Source organism: Magnolia sinica, chromosome 10 (assembly GCF_029962835.1).
Source record: "Magnolia sinica isolate HGM2019 chromosome 10, MsV1, whole genome shotgun sequence".
Taxonomy (NCBI): Eukaryota; Viridiplantae; Streptophyta; class Magnoliopsida; order Magnoliales; family Magnoliaceae; genus Magnolia; species Magnolia sinica.
Window position 1 is genome coordinate 10,956,156 of NC_080582.1, and position 21,008 is coordinate 10,977,163.

General features: G+C 41.4%; 1 protein-coding gene across 5 annotated transcripts; it reads left to right on the forward strand.

The window, feature by feature from the left end:
- The first annotated feature begins 2,039 nt into the window (after positions 1–2,039).
- LOC131257968 (transcription initiation factor TFIID subunit 10) lies at positions 2,040–20,483 on the forward strand. Of its 5 annotated transcripts, none has more exons than XM_058258958.1 (7): positions 2,040–2,176; positions 2,307–2,402; positions 2,493–2,557; positions 15,966–16,028; positions 17,598–17,655; positions 17,736–17,789; positions 20,222–20,483. In XM_058258958.1, the coding sequence occupies exons 2-7, from the start codon at positions 2,319–2,321 to the stop codon at positions 20,300–20,302; spliced, it is 405 nt and encodes a 134-aa protein (XP_058114941.1). In that variant the 5' UTR covers positions 2,040–2,176; positions 2,307–2,318; the 3' UTR covers positions 20,303–20,483. The 5 variants fall into 5 exon arrangements, with proteins under 5 accessions (XP_058114941.1, XP_058114942.1, XP_058114940.1 ...); XM_058258959.1 differs by having other exon boundaries at positions 2,091–2,144; positions 2,309–2,402; XM_058258957.1 differs by having other exon boundaries at positions 2,169–2,192; positions 2,309–2,402.
- Positions 20,484–21,008: the final 525 nt, after the last annotated feature.

The window sequence follows — 21,008 nt, forward strand, 5'->3', positions numbered from 1 at the left end:
TTGTGTTTGGTTGTACACTAAATGTCATGAAATTTTGTTAATTTTCATAATTAATCAGTCCAATTTGGTGCAAAATATAATAAAATTGGTGCAACCAAGTACAATCTTGGTGAAAAAAAATTAGAAATAACAAGTAAACTTATGCTACACACTATGCGGGTCACTACACTTCAGGCTATTCGCTATTTAAAACAATGGTTTTCAACTTTGGATGGAACAATGCAGGTGGATTACGACCATAGATGACCTTCTTTTTCATTGGTAGTAGATGGTGCGGCCACAACCTTTGTTTACAATGCCATGTTACCTAGTTTTAAGGGAAGCAAATTGCATTCTACTCCTAAAATGATCTTAGTCTAGGCAGGGGCTCTTTGAGGCTAACCATGATGTATGGATTGCATACACAGTGTCCATTCATCTTGCCATATTGTTTTAGGGTAGGAACAAAAAATGAGGAAAAGCTCAAGTGGACCACACCACAGGAAACAACAATAACAATGATGCCCACCTTTGAAACCTTCCTAGGAACCACCGTGATGCTTACTTACCATCTAACCTATTCGTAATATCACATTATGAACTGGTTAAAGGGAAAACACAAATATCAATTCAATCAAAACTTCAATGGCTCTCAATGAGTTTTGAACGTTGTGAGTTCAATCCCCATTGTGTGGTTCACTTGAGCCTTCAATTTGCCTCATTTTTGGTGATGTAGAGCGGGTTGCGGATAGTTTCGTGGTTAAGATGGATCAGAAAAGGCCTGGTCAATGACAGAAGTGATCTAGACCATCAAACCTTAAATCCAGCTTGCGCAACCTTGCATGGCTGGGTTGGGTGGCCAAAGTAGCTCGTCCTACCCCAAAATCTTTGCGAAATATGCTGGAATTAAGGTCTGACGGTCGGGATCACTTTTGTCATCGATCGGGCCTTTTATGATCCATCTTAGCCATGAAACTCTCTACGACCCGCTTTACATCATTTGGGCTTATATAATTGGCAAAATGGGCGGACGACGAGGATGAAACCCATACATCATGATGGGCCGCAAGAGCCCCTCCCTGGACTTCATCCAAGCAAGGCGAACCTAGACTCGGATTCAGTAGTGACTCCTACATGATGTATGTATTTTATCCACGCTGTCCATCCATTTTTTCCAAATCATTTCATGGCACAAGCCCAAAATTAAGACTGATCAAAATCTCAAGTGGACCACACCATACGAAGCAGTGGTGATTGAATGGACACTATTAAATATTTCATGGAGGGTACAAAAGTTTTGGATCACCCTGGTATTTGTGTTTTCCTTTCATCCGTGATCAACAAGTTGAATGGCAAATAGACATTACATCGAGCCTTGGGAAGTTTTAAATGGTGGGCATTTAGGAATTAGATCTACCTAATTTTTGGGATCTTTTCCTGAGATGAGCTTACAAAATTAATGGACGGCATGGATAAGACACATACATCATTGTTGGGCCCACAGCTCTTTTCCAGCACCGACCGGTACGGAGCTCGGTACGGGTGGGGTCACTATCAGTCCGGACGACACAAACTCTATGGCCCCACCATAATGTATGTATCTTATCTACACCGTCCATCTGTTTTATCAGTTCATTTTAAATTAATAGACTAAAATTGAAGCATATCCAAACCTCAAGTGGACCACACCACATGAAACAGTGTGAAAATGATGTCTACCGTTGAAACCTTCCTAAGGCCCACGGTAATGTTTATTTGTCATCTAGCCTCTTCATAGCGTCACACAGGAATGGATAAAGGGAAAAACACAAATATCAGCTTGATCCAAAACTTCTATAGCCCTCAGGAAGTTTTAGCCGTTCAATTCCCACTGTTTCCTATGGCATGTTCCACTCGGGCTCTGTATATGGCTCAGTTTTGGTTTCATACGCTAAAATTGGAAAAATATGGATGAACGGCGTGGATAAGACACATACATCACGGTGGGCCCTACTCAGTATGCAAACCGCACTTATTCATTCCCCTTCCGGTTGAGTATAAGCGTTTGAGTGCCGGCGTATCAAGCGTCACACGCGCCAGAGTATCAAATAAACTCTATCCTATAAAGTCTTCGGCTCCTGTTGTCTCCGCGTTTTCGAACGGGTTCGAGACCTCTTCTCCTTCCGGTCTCTGTCCCTCTTCTTCTCTCGATTTTGTGTTACTTTTTCATTTATGTGGGTGTGATTGTCAATGCCTTCGTAGCTTTTTGCACAAAAAATGGATTCTCGATGCCGCTATAAAAGAAACCTCTGAAATTTTGTCTCATTTTTCTTTTGTTGTAATTTTTCAGGTGTGACGCGATGAACCCATCAGGTGAAACAAGACACGACGACGATTCTGCACTATCTGAATTCCTCTCCTCTCTCATGGACTACACGCCTACCGTAATCCATGCTCCTCTCTCTCTCGTCCTTTTGAGAAGTGAATTTCCCTTTATGCCCTTCCTTTTTGTTCATATTTTCCCTTTGTGACAGATCCCTGACGAATTGGTCGAGCATTACCTTGGCAAGAGCGGATTTCAATGTCCCGACGTTCGATTGTAGGTATTTTCTCCCATTTCTCTCTCTCTCTCTCTCTCTCTCTCTCATCAGTACCGTGATTCTAGGTTTTTTTTTTTTCCCTTTCTTATTAAACCGACTACAACCCTTTTTAATGCCTTTAGAATTTTATGTTTCCACTTTTGCCCTGGAGAAATGCTTGTAAAAGATTGGTAGTTGGTGAAGTTAACCTACAGCCGGTTGGAGGTAGGGGTGGCAATGGGCTGGGCTGCCTGGCCGGATTGGGCTTGAAATCTAGGCCCGGTGTGCGGGTTGGGCTGGGCCAGGGCCAACGATGAATTGCACGGCCCACCTGGTCCTCTGCGCTAGTGTTTACCCTATGGTACATATGTGTTAATAGTGTAAACTATAGAGTTCATATACTAGTCTATATATAGTAATATAGAGAACTCTGTTACTCTGGTTGGGTATGGTAGATGATACACAGGCACTTATAAATTGTCCAAATTGTCGACTATAGTTTAGATTGGTGAACTTATACATTGATGAAATCATTTAAGTCCATGCATGTGGTGGTCCTGGTGGATAATCGTGTGGGGCACATGCTTGGCGGATGACTGATATGTGGCACAAAAAAACTTGGTACCTTGGAAGAGCACAATGATTCATGAACTCCCACTCACCAACTGTAAACTTATTATGCTTGTAGCATGTATGTAACTTATCTCAAACTTGTTGGGTAGGCTCTGGTTTGACCCTAATCCAGCCCGCCCGACCAGCCTGACCCTCTAAAGTGAGGGCCAGGGCCGAGCTAAGGCCGTAGCTTAGGGCTCTTGGACCGGTCTGGGGCCAAGCTCAGCTCAGCCCTAGACGAGCCCATTGCCACCCCTAGTTGTGGGCATAGTGTTGTCTTGTTCTCGGCAATTTCTTGGCTCGAAAGTTTCTTGGGAGAATTTCAAGATTTGAGGTTTTTCTTGGGATATTATTGGGAAAAGTTCACGAAAAATTAAAATATTTATTGTAAATTATGAAATGAATTTATATAATATATATATATATATATATATATATTAATCAATGTTTTAAATAGCGGTAGCGTGTTGCGTAGTGTTCAACCCTCAGTAGCGTGTAGCGAAATAGCGTAGCGTGTAGCGTAAGCTACACAATACTTCTGTTTTTTAATTTTAATTTTAATATATATATATATATGATAAATATTCAATAGTAAGAAAAAAGCAAAATATATAAAACAATACTTCTATTTTTTAATTTTACACTCATACGCACACCATAGTGGGCCCACCATAGAAAACAATGCAAATCCGCCCTTTCACGCACCTCAGTGGGCCCCACCATAGAAAATAATGCATATCCACCCCTTCACGCACCTCAGTGGCCCCCATGTGGGCCACACCATAGAAAATAATGCACATTCCACCCCTTCATGCACCTCAGTGGGGCCCACGTAGGCCACACCATAGAAAATAATGTACATCCCACCCCTTCATGCACCTCAGTGGGGCCCACGTGGGCCATACCACAGAAAAAAAGTATAAAGAACAAAAAATCGACAGTAACCGGCATTTTAAAAGGGAAAAAATGAAAATACCAAGTTATTTTCATTGTACATCGAAAAAATTCAAAAAAAAGGAACGGGCGTACCTATTTTTGTCTCAAGATGAGATTGAATCAGTGAAAACTGCAAATGATGAAGCTCCACAGCGATCGGTTTGCGTCTGGAAGTAGTTTTTCCAACTCAAGATTGAAGAGTGAGGAGATGAGCAACGTCAATAGCGTTGGTTTGCGCCTGGCAGTAGATTTTTGACCTCAACATTGAAGGGTGGGGAGAGGAGCAGCGTCGGCAGCATCGGTTTGGGCCTGTAAGAGGATTTTCGATCTCCAGATGGAAGGGTGGGGAGATGAGCTGCGTCAGCTGCGTCGGTTTGGGTGTGGAAGCCCTTTCGAATAGGTTTTTTTTTTTAAATAAAAATAAAAAAATTTTAGTTGTGGCTTGTGGTGTGAGTTCACCACTGTTTCATGCAGTGAAAAAACAAAAAAAAAAACACCAGACAGGTAGCGCATGCTACCTGCGTTACACGCTACGTATCCGTAGCGTACGCTACGACCCCTGTAGCACATGCGCTACGTAGCGTATGCTACAGGCGCTACTGAAAACACTGATATTAATATAAAAAATTCCTTTTTTACTATTTTTAGAGTTAATATGACGATAATTTATAATATTCTAGATTCTGAAAATCTTACGATAATGTCGTTAAGTGTATTTATTGTAATATTGTCATAACATTTTCAAAATCTCAGCGATATTTGTTACACTGGTTGTAGGCGATCAGTCCTCTGAGAGAAAAGCGACAAAGCCCTGTTAACATGGTTAATGGACTCAACAATCCGGATGGACTCATTTGGCCTTGAGTTGGGAGTCGCACAAATTGAGGTGTCAAACTGGATGTATCTGACTGAGTCCTAGTCGTCTTGAACGAGTTGCATGGGATTCGTCCAAGTCTTTCAACCCTGCCTGCTATAACTTATAAATTATAATGGGAAATGTCACTCTTAATCGTGTTATTCTATGAAAAAGGCCTGTGGCAGTAATGGCTGACCATTTTCTATTGAACTAGTTTCCTTGAAACACATCATGGATTATAAGGCTTTCGTGGGGAGCTTTACCATTTTCCCACTTACAGTTTCATAATGGTCTGATTCTGTCGTATAACGGTAATGCCAAAGGGCTTTTACCAATCATAACACTGTTCTTGAAGTCATTACTGGATATAGCCGTTTCTTAAATCATAATGGCATTAGGTTGTGGACTCTACGGCTACTTTATTTGCTAAAAACTGCCAGCTGTTTCTGGTGGGCTGGATGTTTTTCCATTTCTCACTTTCCTGTTTCATAGTTGTCGTTTCCATCATTTAATTGCATGTTTGGTGGCTGCTAGTGTCATGTGCTAAGTTGCTGAATCCATCCATCCATCCATCCATCTATTTATACACAAATATACAAAATTTTGAAAGAAAAATTAGAAAATCGTGACTGGTAGAAACACACGACACATGGTTTCCATGCACCCGAAAATTAAAAAAAAAAAAGTGCTATTTCATGCCAATCCAAGCCTAACTTTAGCAGTTCTTCTTCTAGCAGGTACAGGTTGCATATCACCACCATCATCATATAAGCCTCATCCAACTAATTGGGGTTGGCTAACATGAATCTTCTTCCATGATTCTACTCTATCGAGGACTATATCCTCAGTTAAGTCATAGGTCATCAATTTTTTTCTTACTACCTCCACTCACCTCCTTTTGGGCCATCCCCATCCCATGCCCTAGCCTTTAAGTTGAGCCAACTCACTTCTTCTAACTAGAGTAGTTCTTGGTTTCCATTGCACATTGCTAAAATATTTATGTCAAGCTCTCCTCATCTTATTACCTGCTAGTGCTACTCCTAAGTTACTTCGAATGCATTCATTTTTAATTATATCCTTCCTCTTGCTGCGTAAGCATCTCAACATCTTTCAGCTACACATCCTCTAAACATGTTGTTACTTGATTGCCCAACTTTATGTCCATAAAGCATGGCTGGTCTTGTAGCCATCTTATTCACTCTCCCCCAGTGTTCGAAATATCGGTATCGCACAATGTATCGCACCCTTGGGATACAGATACGTATCGGTTATCGCATGGGATATATCATTTGTATCGCATAGTTTATCGCACTTTTTGGGAAACATGGGGAAACATTGGGAAAATGGTTGAATTTTTTAATGAAACTTTGGGGATTGTTAAAAAGGCCCTTAATACACACTTTTAAATCATAACATCTTAAAAAAAAGATGCACATAATAAACTTCCTTTGTATAAGGTCCTAAGCTATGTGATGTTTAACTGAACTAGCGCAACTATATTTAAATTGAATGCATGATATTTATAAATATATCATAGTCATGTAGGAAAACACAACTAATTCATTGAAAATGAAAAGTTACACATAATAAACTTCCTGTGGCCCACGAATATTTCAACTGTGTACGTTCAATACTCACATTTTAGGTCCACTTGAGTATTGGATACGGCTCATTTTAGGCTTATTATGTTAAAAATATCTCAGAAAACGGATACCCGGGGTGGATTTCTCAAAAACATCACGTTGGGCCCCACCCATGTTTCCAATGCAGGAACTTCCTATGAAAGGCTTTCGTAAGAAATGGCTGTCCGCACGACACGCGGATTGCGTCCTACCCCTGCCTGTCTCTAACCCCGAACGGGCAGTTCTGTGGGTGGGCCCACCGTGCAGTATCTGTACGTCCAAGCCGTCAATACCTTTTGCTGATATCATTTTAAGGCTTGAACACAAAAATGAGGTAGATCCAACAATCAAGTGGACCACACCAAATACCAAATAATAAGCTTGGTTGCATTTAATAACCATGCGTGTGGTCCATTTTAGCGTTGAATCTGCCTCATTTTTGTTTTTATGCTTAAAATAATCTGAGAAAAAGGGTTAGACGACTTAAATGAAGGGAACAAACAAAAAGCAGCTTGATCCAAAACCTAAATGGCCCCCAAAATGTTTTTAATGGTCGATGCTCATTCAACACTGTTTCCTGTAATGTGGTCCACTTGAGATTTGGATATACCTCATTTTTAGTTTCACATTGTAAAATGATCTATAAAAAATAGATGGAAGGCATGGATGAAACACACATCATGGTGGGGCCCACGGAGCACTGACCACCAGCGAAAGGCTGGTGTTGCGTGGAGTAGCCAATCCGTTTCCGCTATAAATCCTGGCGCGGATTAGATACCGACTCTAAATCGCTACTGAAGTGACGTCACCAAGTTACGTGGGTCCCACCATGATGTATTTTTTCTATCCACACCGTCCATCCATTTGAATAGATCATTTTAGGGCGTGAGCCAAAAAATGAGTCAGATCCAAAGCTCGAGTGGACCCCACCACAGAAAACAGTGGAGAGAGTAACTTTCACCATTAAAAATTTCTTGAGGGCCACAAGAGATGGATGGTCAAGATGTTATTTGTGTTTTCCATTATTCCATATCTTCCTGGACTTATGAACAGATTATATCACAAATAAACATTATGATGGGCCCTCAAGAATGCTACGAGTTTCAATGGTGGGCGTCACTCTCTCCGCTTTTTTCTGTGGCGGGGTCCACTAAAGATTTAGATCTACATCATTGTTTGTGTCAATCCCTAAAAAATTATTTCCAAATTAATGGACGGTGTGGATACGACACACATTACCGTGGGACCTACAGAACACGGACACCACTTTATGCGATTGTACAGTGAGTAACTCACTACGCTTAGCGTACTGTATAAACTCATGTGAGGTCCACCACAATTTATGTATTTTATCTGCTCCGTCCATCCATTTTACCAGATAATTTCAGGGCTTTAGCCCAAAAATAAACCATATACAATGTTTAAATGGGCCACACCTTACAAAACAGTTGAATTGAACATCCACCGTTGAAACGCCCTTTTTGGCCACAGAAGTCTTGGATGATTGGATCAATCTTAAATTCGTATTTTCCCTTCATCCACGTCTATATGATCTTATTAACGGTTTGGATACCGATAAACATCACTGCAGGGCCCAGAAAGGTTTCAACGGTGGAAATCAGTATCACCATTGTTTCCTGTGGTATGATCCACTGCCCGTCTCTAAGTTTTGGGATCAACCCCTTAATTTAGATGGGAAAACAGATGGACGGCATGGATAGACCACATACATTAAAGGTGGGTCCAACTGAGTTTACCGAGTACGATAAGAGCGTGCTCAGTAAACCAGCTCCTGCGCCGATCCCCATTTCACCCCTCCCACGCCATCTCCTTCATTTTCGCTATCCGTCATGAGCGCTTTCCCTCTCCTTCACGCAGCGAGGGTTCCGGAGGAGGATTTCTCGTTCCGTTTCCTCAAATCCGGCCTGATTTCTCGCCGAATATTTGAGAAATCCTCACAAGCACGCTCCAATCAGTGAAGAAAGAGAGAAATTGAAGAAAATAGCAAGAAAAATTCGAAGAAAGAGGGATACAGATACTTACTTGTCGAATGACCAACCTCCGATCACTGCTACAGCATATGGCTACTAGTAGTCTCCGATTTCTCTCTCTCTCTCTCTCTCTCTCTCTCTCTCTCTCTCTCTCTCTCTTTTCGAATTCAAAATTTTTTGATTCTCCATAACCTACGGCATCGGCTTTTTATCGCTGTGGGTTGTTGGCTACGGACACTATTTGTCGATTTCTGACAATAATGGAGAAGGAAATACCACGATATCGTCTGATGTGGGTTGTATCGGCGATATCAACGATGTATCGCACGATATATCGTGCGATATCTGAATTTTTGGATTTCGGTATCTTCTGGGGGTTATCGGACGAGTTTCGTCTCGCTGGGGGCCAATAACGATAATATCGGCCGATAGTATCGATATTTCGAACACTGCTCTCCCCTTTAGTTTGACAATCACTTAAAGCTCTAGAGGCACATCTTCATTTCATCCACCCAGCTCTAATTCTACGAGTAATATCATTCTCAATCTCTCTGCTCTCACGAAGTATTGACCTAAGACATCGAAAATAGTTGTTTTAGGGTACTTCTTGGTCGACAATCTTAAATAATTCCTTGTCTCCACCTTTTTTTGTATACTAAAATTGCATTCCGTATCCTCCCTTTAGTCTGATAATTTTAAAGCCTTTAGATTCTAAAGCATTTCTAATGCAAGGGCATTTTCGCACCGGGGTCGAGTGGGGTGGCCCGTGGGATACATGGGCACACTTGGGGTGGGCGGCCTGTGTGAGGCGGGGCGGAACTCATGTGAAGTGGGGCCCACGATGGGGGGTTTAGCCAAGGTCCTAACCCATGGGATGTGGGGCCTGGGCTATGAGATAAAGGAATTGATTCACTATGCTCTACAAGTGGTTAATTGTCTTGCATCTAAGTGGTATCAAAGCAGGAGGTCTCGTGTTCTAGGCTCCTTATCGGAGGTGATTAATGCAGGGGCATTTTCACATCAGGTTCGAGCAGGGTGGCCTGTGGGATGTAGGTACACACTCGGGGTGGGTGGCCCGAGTGAGGTGAGTGGCTCGTGTAAAGCGGAACCGCATGTGAAATGGGGCCCACGAGGGGGGTTCGGCCGAGGTCCTAACCCATGGGATGTGGGGCCTAGGCTAATTTTCACACTGGGCTCGAGTAGGGTGGCCTGTAGGATGCAGGTGCACACTCGAGGTGGGCGGCCCGTTTGAGGCAGGTGGCTCATGTGAAGTAGAACCTCATGTGAAATGGTGCCCATGAGGGGGTTTCAGCCGAGGTCCTAATCCATGGGATGTGGGGCCTGGGCTATGAGATAAAGGGATTGATTCGCCATGCTCTATCAGTTCAAGCTTTTAGAGCAAGTGGTTAATTGTCCTACATCAATTCATCTATAGTTTTAGTTGCTTTTACCCTCTCCCTCATCTTGTCAGTCAAAACTATGCCATCTTTGCAAACAACATACACCTTGGGGCCTCTTCAATGTAAATGCCTTGGTAATTTGCCTATAACCAATGCAAAAAGAAATGGGCTCAATGCTCCCTAGTGTAAGCCTATAATAATTGGAAACACACTTGTTTTTCCACTAGCGTTCCTTACATTAGTTTTCGCTTCTACCTTCATATCTTTAATCATGTTAGTATATCCTCTTGAGACTGATTTCCTTTTCAGCACCCACCTGATTATGTCTCAAGACCATGTGGAGATCCTTCCTCCTCTCCATATATTCCTCCATTAGTTGTCTAAGTAAGAAGATAGCCTCAATGGTTGACCTTCCTAGCTTAAATCCAAATTGATTTTATGATACATTCATCTTGTGCCTCAATATTTTCTCAATCTCTCTCTCAAAGTTTCATAGTATGACTCATAAGTCTATTCCATGGTAGTTCGTGTAGGTTTTTATGTCTCTTTGATTCTTGTAAATAGGTGCCATGGTACTTTCCTCCATTCGTCTGATATTTTCTTTGATCTTACAATCTTATTTGATAACATCGTCAACTAAAACAATTCAATATCTTCCATTCTCTTCCAAAACCTCCATTGGCATACCATCTGGTCCTACGACCATTATATCTTCATTTTTCTTAAAGCTTCATTCACTTCATATATTCTAGTCATACGAAAGTATCTATGGTTTCTAGTCTCATTTGAGTTTATGCTTCCTTCCATTCAAAAGATTTTAGAGTAATTGTCATTTAACCGGTTCTGGAAGTAGCCCCTCCACATTTCCTTAATTTCATAGTCCTCAACTAATTCCCCTTTGGTGAGCGCTTTTAATTCATCTAACATAATCTAGGTTTGGAACTCCGGAACCCCCCTCTTCAAATTTTCTCTCCTACTTGTGTCCCCAATCTATTGCATACATTGTCATATGCCTTAAGTTTATCTTTACTGCTCTTTTCGTTCTTCTTAGCATTTTTATATTCTTTAAAATCTCCCTCGTTTCTACTCCCTTACCCAATGTATTCCAAAACGGTTACGTTACATCACGGGAACAGTGTTACCTGTTATGCGATACGTGTGTGTAACGTGCCACACTGAAAAAACACACCGTGATGATGGTACCATAAGGTCCACAACCAATGTATGGACCAATTTGGGACGTTATTTATCAACCGTGATGGTGGTGATTTAAGTCCATCGAGTGCCCCCCTAAATCGGCGACGCTATTTATTCAAATTTAATTTCGATTTTTTCTTAAAATTTCTTGGGGGGAATGATGTTAAATGCTTAGGGATGTGCATTAGTAGGATGGGCTCTATAACTTGCATAAGTTGTGGACCAAGTTGGGATCAATCTAATACTGTCAGGTTAATAAAATCATCAAGCAAGCTAAGACAAAATTTTTACCAAAGAGTGTACCATTACACCATCATAAACATATTCAAAACCACAAAAGAATACATATTTGGAATCCTCTTAAGTATTTATGATTTTTCTGATTTTTTTGGAATTTTTTGGCAGATTTTTTTTTTTTGACCGTTACGCCCTCCATTACGTGTAACAGTAACAGTGGCCTGGCAGCCCACTGTTACTGTTACGACACACTTTGTCCTTACCAAGTGTGAAACATAATCGCTTTTGGATCTCATCATTTCCTTCAATGAGATCTTGAAAAAAAAAAATCCTTCCTTCAATGAGCGACGTTTCCCTTTAGATGTTCTCCTAAACTTCTTTCACCACTTTCATCAACATTTCCCTTTCTATATATAAATTTGTTACTAAGTAACAACCGTTTTCTCTCCCCTATTAAATTCCACCACATCATTCTTGGACACCCATTAATTTCACTCTCCTGTTTCCATTTCTTAATGTAAACAGCTATAACCATTCACCTTTGCTGTGTACTCAAACTTGTGGTGTTTACATATTGATCATTTTGTCTTCCTTAGCAGAAACAAGTCCATCGGGCTTATACCTATAAATTTCACTCCCCTGTTTCCATTTCTTAATGTAAACAGCTACAACTATTAACCTTTGCTGTGTACTCAAACAAGTGGTGTTTACATGTTGATAATTTTGTCTTCCTTGGCAGAAAGAAGTCCATCGGGCTTATGTATGATCCACTTTTTAAAGGTAATTAAATATTTCATCTCTTTTTAAAATGTCTTTGCAGTGCTAGATTGTATGCCATGGCAAAATCGAGGCTAGCTTCTCCCATCTCATTTCTTCTCTCAGAGTCATATCCTCTATATACCCTCCCTATTCATATTCCCTACAATCTTTTCCTACATGACTATTTATGTGTCCTCCTTGTATCCTCTTTCCATTTGGCATTCCCGGCATTAGTTTGTCCATATAATGTCTTTATTTGAAAAATCTTGGCTAAAGTTGCAAAGAGGATTGGAAAAATTCAGCAGGATTTTCTTTGGGAAGGAAAAACTGATCATCATCGTCATATAAGCCTCATCCCAACTAACTGGGGTCAGCTACACGAATCCCATTCCACCATTCCATTCTATCAGGGCTTGGGAAGCAAGGAATGCTGACTTTAAATATCATCTGATGAAGTGGAGGAGGTTCAAAAACCCAAAGTTGATAGGGGGATTGGTATTGGTCGAATTAAGGAAGGAAACTGGGTCCTATTAATAAATGGTGGTTGCGCTTTGGCAATGGACAGGGCTCATTGTGGAGGCAAGTTATTGTGAGAAACTACGAGAAGATGTAAGAGGCTGGTTGTCAGGTGCTTCGAGGGGAAGCTGTGGCATTGACTCATAGGTGTGGAAGAACATTCGGCCTTCGACAAGTTCAATGAAGGTTTTGGTAGTGCCTTTACAGAAGGAATCAAATACAAAAGTCTGCAAGGTTGATAGAATCAAAATTTGGGAGGACTTATGGGTGGGAGATTCCCCTTTGGCTCAGAGATTTTCCAAGGCTTTGTTGAATCTCTCCTAAAAGATACTCTGATTAAGGAGTGTTTTTATATCCTGAGAGGTTGTCTTGAATGCTCTGGTTAGGAATTTACTGCATGATTCAGTTTCTTTTAGAATTATAGGTCCCTCAGTAGCTTTTTCTTTCCGTTGGATGAGCCAGATGAAAGGTTTGGGCTCACTCTTCGCCAGATAATTCTCTGTTAGGGTTTCTTTTTTGACAGGAAACACTCTCTGTTAAGAATTTCATTATGGCTCTCATTAAAATTTTAAAAAAAGCTAGTTATCTATACTCTTGTGTGCAAGAGTGGGTATCGCCGGCGTCATCTTGTGTGGAGGCTTTCGTGTTGCCAATAAGATTCTCACAATTGGTAATTCGAAGAAAATAATTGGGCTTGGCCTAACATTTGTTACATGTGCTGGGAAGGCTAGGAGCTGGTTGAACACACACACACACACACACACACACACACACACACACACACATATTTACATTGCTGTGGAAATCTGGTTGTTCTTCCTTCGCCTGTTCTAGGTTGAGTGGGTGTTCCTGGGCTGGCTTTGTTTGCTATTGTTGGGTTGGTCTTCCAGGCATTTCATAAAAGAGGAATAATTCTTTGGCGCATCGTCTTGCTTTGGCTTGAGCGAAATAGAAGAATTTTTAAGGTGCCTGCTCAATGGACTGATTGAAGGAAAAAGTTAAAGTCAATTTGGTTTCTCAAGGTATGTTGGCTAAGGAGTTCTGTAGTGTCTCCCTGTTGGCCGTCTCTTGAAATTGGTTGGACACCATCAAGGACTTTAGAAGAAAATCCCAAGGATAAATTTGAGCGGGAAGCCGCCTCCAGCCAATCGGTGGAAGCTGAACACTAATGGGTGTTCATCGGGGAATCACGGGCGATTTGGAATAGGTGCAGTGGTACAGGATGAACTTGGTGTGATCAAGATGTCATTCTCTGGTCTAATCGGTATCAGAAATTCCAATAGTGCTGAGTTGAAGAAGCAATTCTCACTCGCATTAAGCTTACTCGGGAATCTTACAAGTTAAAACAGGCATCTTGTGTTTGAAGGCGACTTGAGGGGTGCCATTTCTGGGGCTTCTTCCTCTTCTTGAGCCCCATGGAAAAGCTCTTGGTTAATGAAATTATTATTGTAGGTAGCAAGGCTGATCTTCTTCTTCTTCTTCTTCTTCTTCTTTTCATTTCTGCAAATTCAAATGTAGATTCTCTAGCTAAAAGTGGGTTGGTGAGTTCTTCTCTTGTATCAACAATTACTCTCCATTGCCTTAAAGTATAGCTAGAGCCCATCCTTTCTTCTTGTTAATATAATAAAATTCAGTGTTCTATTAAATAAAAGGAACAGAAAGGAGAGAAACAAAAGAATATTCAAAGACACCCTCCTCGCAGTTCTTCTTAGTAAAGATCAAGTCATCCTTTGTGAGTGGGGAAGTGCATTTGAAGTGTTCAAAGTGGTCCCTTTTCTGTCCTTTGTGAATGAGAAGTTACTATTGACAAAGCTCACTGCCCTCCTGTTAAGATGAGGTCTTGGACCCCTCCATTAGGTTGTTTGAAGCTAAATGTTGACAGGAGCTTTTTGGGTAAAATCCAGGACAGTTCGCCATTGGGGAGCTGTAAATGATGAACATGGTGTAAATTAGGTTTACCTTTTCATCACAGGCGGGGATGGGAAATGCAAACAGAGGGGAATTGTTGGCTTTAAAATGGGAGTAGGCAGGGATGGGAAATGCAAACAGAGGGGAGTTGTTGGCTTTAAAATGTGAGTAATTTATTTATTTTTGCAAATCAAGCAGGTGAGTCCATGATGGTTGAGGTTAACTTGACTTCTGCAATTGCACAGATGCAGGGAGATGTGTTCCCCCTTAAGATTTTTTCATTTAATCTAAATGACCTCAAGCTTAGATTCTGTCATATAGAAATTTCCTTTCATCGAGTCCCTAGAAAGGCCGATTGTATTATCAATTCTCTTCCAAAGGAAGGATTACATGGATCTTCTCTTTGTATAGGGACTAATATCCACTGCTTTGATGGACCTTGTATTTGCTTTTTTCTTAATAAAATAATTTGGCGGCCAACGAAAAAAGAAAAAAAGAAAAAAAAGTATCTCTGATATCTGAAATCGAGAAGAAGAAGAGAACGGACATAAAGAGGCGCGGAATGAAGTGAAGAGTTTTGTCATGAGTTGCACTACATATATACCTCCATAATAGAAGGTCCATGGGAAGCAGCGCTGGCAGCAGTCCCAAAGGCAAGGGAAAGAGTTCCATCAGTCCCAGTTCCAGTTCCAGAAGTGGTGAGTTTCTCGGACTGGCAAGCAAGGGGAAGCAAGGCACAGTCAGTTAAGGATGGGAACTGCTGCTTAAGTGAGTTGAGCGCTGAACTAAACGTTGATGTTACCTTATGCTCAATGTTATGAGTGGGCATAGGCGCACTTTCTCAAAGGTGGATTTTCAAAGTGGATACAACCATCATTATTTGGTGGGGAGACGAATGGAAGACGCCGTTCAGCATGAAGGAGGGCCTGTACCTTAAGGATATAGGAGTATAGTAGAGGGCCCTTCATAAATGTATCAGTAACCCGAGCCAAGCAATATAGGTTAGGTTGATGGGGTTTCTTCTAGTATGCTTATTTGTGTTGCTGGAAACCCTGTTCGAAGTGATGTACAATATTGGTCTGCGGTATTGTCATTACACTACATAATACATATATACCTCCATAATCTAGTACGCTTATTCATGTTGCTGGAAACCATGTTCAAAGTAAGGTATAATATTGGTCTGCTTCTTTATATGCATGCATTGATACTGAATTGTGAACTTGACATCACTACCTTTCCTGTTGAACATTTCAGTCATCTGTGTTTTCATACATTTTCTTACATGGCCAAAAAAAAAAAAAAAAATTGTAATATTTTAGGTTTGTTGGTCACTTCTCTCCGAGTTCTCAATGTGCATAGCTCATGGGCTATTATTTTAACCTTTCTTGCAGAATCAGGCTGGTAGCTGTTGCTACACAAAAGTTTATTGCAGAGGTTGCGGGTGATGCTCTTCAGTATGTCACATCTTGTTTTACTTTGACATTAGTTTTGTCTCATCTGTTTGTAGTTTTTCTAAACAAGGCTATTAGTGTATAATTGTTGTATTCTTCCTTCATTTGACATACTTCATGCTCAAAGAGACTGAAATGCTTATGAGATTTTAGAGCTATTTGCCTGGATGAATTAAAGTACAAACCTCAAAGAGCCTAAAATTCTTATAAGATATTAAAAGCAATTTGCATGTATGCATTAAAGTATAAACAAGGTATGCAAAAACGGTTATGTAACGGCCATAACGTAATGGTAACAGTGGCCATTGTTACGCATTACGGGCGTGTAATGGCCGTTATAGAAAAAAATGATCCGTAACGGCTTTGAAAAAACAGTTCCGTAACGGTCCGTTACAGGGCCAATACAGTTTTTTTTTTTCAAAAAAGAAAGAAGAAGAAGAGAGAGACTGGACCGTAACAGCCATTACGGCCCATATTGTAATGGTAATGGTTGTTACGATTACGGAATACCTGGAGTATAAACCTCTTTCTAATCTAAGCGCACATGAGGAAGAGGCTCATTTAGGGGCTGTTTGGATTCTCACAAAGTCATGTATTGCAGAAGCTGTTCTGGCTAGACAGCTTGTTCGTAGGTTGTCAAACTCATTTTTGCATGTATGGCCCCGCAGATACACACCCTGAAATGTGCTAGCGTGGCACTTGTATATGAGATCCAAGTCATCCATTAGGAGGTGCCAACATCTAGTTGTGCCCTGGGCCAATAACCAGGCTGGTCTGCTCATAGGGTGGGGACACGTGTAGGTACCAGGTTGTGGACTGTTGGTGAACTGTTTTTTAACCATCCATTTCTTTCCTACATCACCTGAAGAGTGGACTCTATGATTCTTGGGCAAGGGCATCCATGTAATGGACAGCTTGGTTCTTGCACGTCCTGTTGGCATGTGTGGGCACATGTCACCTTGGGCTATTATGTTCTTGGGATTAGTAAACTTCAGTGACATGTAAATTAATAAGCATGACCATATTGAGACAGGCAGCTCACTTCAAAGGGTCAAGCAGGTCATTGCATTCTAGTGGTACTGCTAGGCCCTGTTCTTTGTCCAGATGATTTTATGGAAGATTATAGCTCTTATGCATTTATGCTGTTTGCGGGTTTTGAATGTGCTAGGCCAAGCTGGCCGAAGTATGTCCAAGTCCAGCCCATGAGCCGAAGGACCTGAACGGAAGCCCATCCCAACAAAAAAGGGCTTGGGCTGGGCCAGGTCAGGTCTAACATCTAAATACTCTGCTGCTCATGAATGTTAAATAAGTTTGGGCCGGGCCCATCCTACTTGTTGGGTCTTTATGAGGATGAAAGCCATGTCCAGCCCAATTGACTATTAGGCCGAAAACTCAAGCCTGGGTCCAACTCACAGGCCCCAAGGCTGAGCCCAAACCTGACCCAGAATGGGCTGAATGTAGCCGGGCTGGGCCAGCCCAAAATAGCCAATTTATTGATGTTATCTTTATTGTCTGTTTTACCCTATCCTAGAATAGTCTGAAGCAATTTCACTCTTTCTACTCTGGAACCAGGCAGTGCAAGGCGAGGCAGTCATCAGTGGTCAAGGACAAGAGAGATAAGCAGCAAAAGGTGCAGTGGTTGTCCCCTAATCTGGTATTTTCCTATTCTTATTATTTTATAGCTGTTCATACTCAAATTGACTTTCACAGCAGGACAAACGCCTGATCTTGACGATGGATGACCTCTCTAAGGCATTGCGTGAGGTAAGCAAATTTTAGCACATCATCAAATCTTCATTCGTTTTGTATTTATTAGTGTAAGCTTACAGTTAGCCATGAGCATGAAATATTTTCCCTCCCACTAAGTGGTGGTTGATTATAATCAACCCATGTAATAGACTAATAGATAGTGCTTGATTGTAATCAACCTATGTAATAGACTATTACATAGCGGCTGTGGGACTTGTTCTCTCATTTCTGGTCCTAAGCCTGGATAAAGGAGGGTTGTGTCAGGTTGGCAACCAGCGTCAAACTTTTGCTAGAACTACCATTCCGGACAATTTGACATTCCACACCCTTTATAGAGTGGAATGGTGGAAAAGTGTTCATACAGGCAACCCCATTAGTTGGGATAAGGCTAGATGACAAGTGAAAATGGAGGTTTGCTAGTGTTTCTCTTGTGCAACCTCTAGATGGTTGCTTGTCCATCTTGAGCATCTTCGCTCTCGAGGGTTACTAGTTCTGGCGTGATTGGAATTGTTGAAATCATGGACTATCAAGCTATCTTAGCTGCCATGCTAATGGCATGGAAACGGATGGTTTACAGAAGCACTAATGGATAGAGAGCGAGGGAAGCGGGGAAGGAGGAAGTGCATTTTCCCTGCAATTAATGGGATTTGGGCTGTCCACATAGTCGCCACCAGTATAAAATGGTCCATAACAAGTGCCCATGTTGCATCGTAGATGCTCGTGATGAGAAAGCAGCCATGTCTGGCTTGCACGCGAGTGCCTCTAGTGAACATGAAAGTAATATTATAGATATGTGTGTCCATAATGTCCATTTTTGTAAACATGTTCAACTGGTCCTTGTCCATCAATTGAAGATTAGCGGGACTGCTAGCCTGAAAGTTCTATGCTGGTGACTGCTACTCAGTTGCATAGTTAGCAAAAAGCCATACAGCCAAAAAAAAGGTACAAAAATGGAAATGACAAAAATACAGAGAATGACGAGTTTGGGTTTATTATGGTTCTAATTCAATAAAAAGCAATGAAAAATATGGCTATAAATGCATGCATGTATATATTATGTTTAAATGAGATCAAATTAAAAAACTCAAATTAAAATGATTAAAATTTCTATCTGCAAAGGTAATCGAGTGGTGGGTTAACATTATTCTTTACCTCTTTGAAATTCTTCCCTTTCAAGTATGCCCCATATAAATTGATCCGTTACTAAAATCTTCCACCATTCACTCGACTCTATCAATGGTGGTTAGTCGGTGACTACCAATTTCTATTTTTAAATTTGTCCCCAAAAGTTTTTTTTTTTTTCCCAATTATGGAGTCTAAAACGAAGTTTTGCCAACTAAGGTGTGCACTGCAGCTGTTGTGACTATAGATAAATAGTATTTTCTATGAGAGCCAAATACATGTGGCGCTCAAGCAGACCAGTGATATTGCAGTGGGTGATTTGATGGGAGGTGTCAACCATGGATTGGACATGGCCTCTATCCACCTTGGTTCGGGTGCTCACAGCCATTCAAATGAGGGCCTGCAAAGCGGATATCTACTATGCATAGATACTATTATAAATAGGAGCAGTACTTATGTGGGACCCAAGCAGGCCCACCTGTGGTCATGGTGGTTCCTTGGATGGGAGGCATCAACTATGAATTGCATGTGGCCCCCATACACCCTGATTGGTGTAAAATGGACATTAAGACCATTCTGCATGCCCCAACTTGTATGGGTATGATTATGCAGTCATGCATTCGTGGGTCATTTGCATTTTACAGTTCAGTTCCTCCCATCCAATGGTATTTGTTGATCATCGGTGAGCTCACTTTGGCCCCGTGCACTGGATCATAGTAGTATAAACAGAACAGGCATTTTACATTTTCTCACTCCTATTTATTTACGGAGACTGCTAACTTCTCCATTTAGCAATGTTGCCAAAGCTTTTCAGTGACACATGGGACAGCCAAGCATTCATCCAATCTATCCATCCGTTCCATGCCACCAATGGCAAGCCATGATGCAAAAATCATACTGATCAGATGATTCAAACTGCTACATCAATAGAGCATAAAGGATGGATGGTCAAGATCGTGCAGAGAAACAAAATAGGTTCAATGGTCATCTCGAAGCATCTTTTCAACAGGCACCATCATGATTTGCCTATGTTTCCATAGAGGCACTTGGTCAGATGATGCCAACCATCAGATCTATGCCTCATGAAAACTGATGCTTACTAGCAGAATGACCAACATCCAAAGGATTACAATCATACGATCCAATGTGAATTTTGTATCATCACTTGTCACTCCTGGTATATATTGAATGGTTGGTCTGGACTGATGATTTACTGCCCATGCGTTGTTCAAAAGCTTTGGTGATGTTGCTAGCATCTCTATCAATGTGGTGCGCATTCACTTTTCCCTCTTATCACTAACTGATGCATCTTTCTTCATAAACAGTATGGCGTGAATATGAAACGCCAAGAGTATTTTGCTGACAGCCCCTCGACTGGAATGGATCCTGCTTCAAGAGAGGAATAGCAGTGCTTAGATCTGTAAAATGCATCACTATCGCTCCATTTGGACCAACTAGCCATTTACACTGCCCAAAACAATTGCAGGTGATCTTTGGTTTCTGTTTCTTCTGCCATCTGCTTCATTATCATACTTCTGTACTGCAATTGCCTCGATATGAGTAATTTGTATAAGTTAATATTGTGCATATGCCATTTTACAGAGCTGTCCGTGAAGATTCTCATAGATGCAGTGATTCCTATTATCTTGCATTAAGAGGGCCTGATCCATTGCCTCTGGAGGCATGGTAGTGAATGTTGCATCCACATTGTTTATTGCACACAACAGTAATGCGTAGTTGAGTGATGGACTGCTCATTCATCAGGTCCAATAGTGAATAGCCCATCAACCAAAATTCACATTTATTGGATGATCCTACCCCTTTGATCGGTGGGGTACACGAGCCTGCATTGGATGTTAAAGAAATTCACTGGTTAGATGATGGTAATTGTAAATGCAGAATAATACTTGTGTCTGGTCTATTCACTATTGGATATTCTGAATAGGGCTGGATCTGGGCCAGCGTGTGGTGGCCTGTAGAGCTGGACATGAGTCGATCCGAGTCGAGCTTGGCACAGCTCGGTCCTTGAGCTTGTCTGGCCAGCTCAGCTCGGTTCGGTCAGCAGCTCGGGCCAATTAGAGCCGAGTTCGATCCTGTGCGGCATTTTATCAA

What these genes read in the sequence shown, in the direction of transcription:
- LOC131257968 (XM_058258955.1), top strand. An exon ending in GTTGCGGGTGATGCTCTTCA is followed by an intron (nt 16,029 to 17,597) that starts GTATGTCACATC and finishes CTCTGGAACCAG; the next exon opens with GCAGTGCAAGGCGAGGCAGT. An exon ending in TCTCTAAGGCATTGCGTGAG is followed by an intron (nt 17,790 to 20,221) that starts GTAAGCAAATTT and finishes CTTCATAAACAG; the next exon opens with TATGGCGTGAATATGAAACG.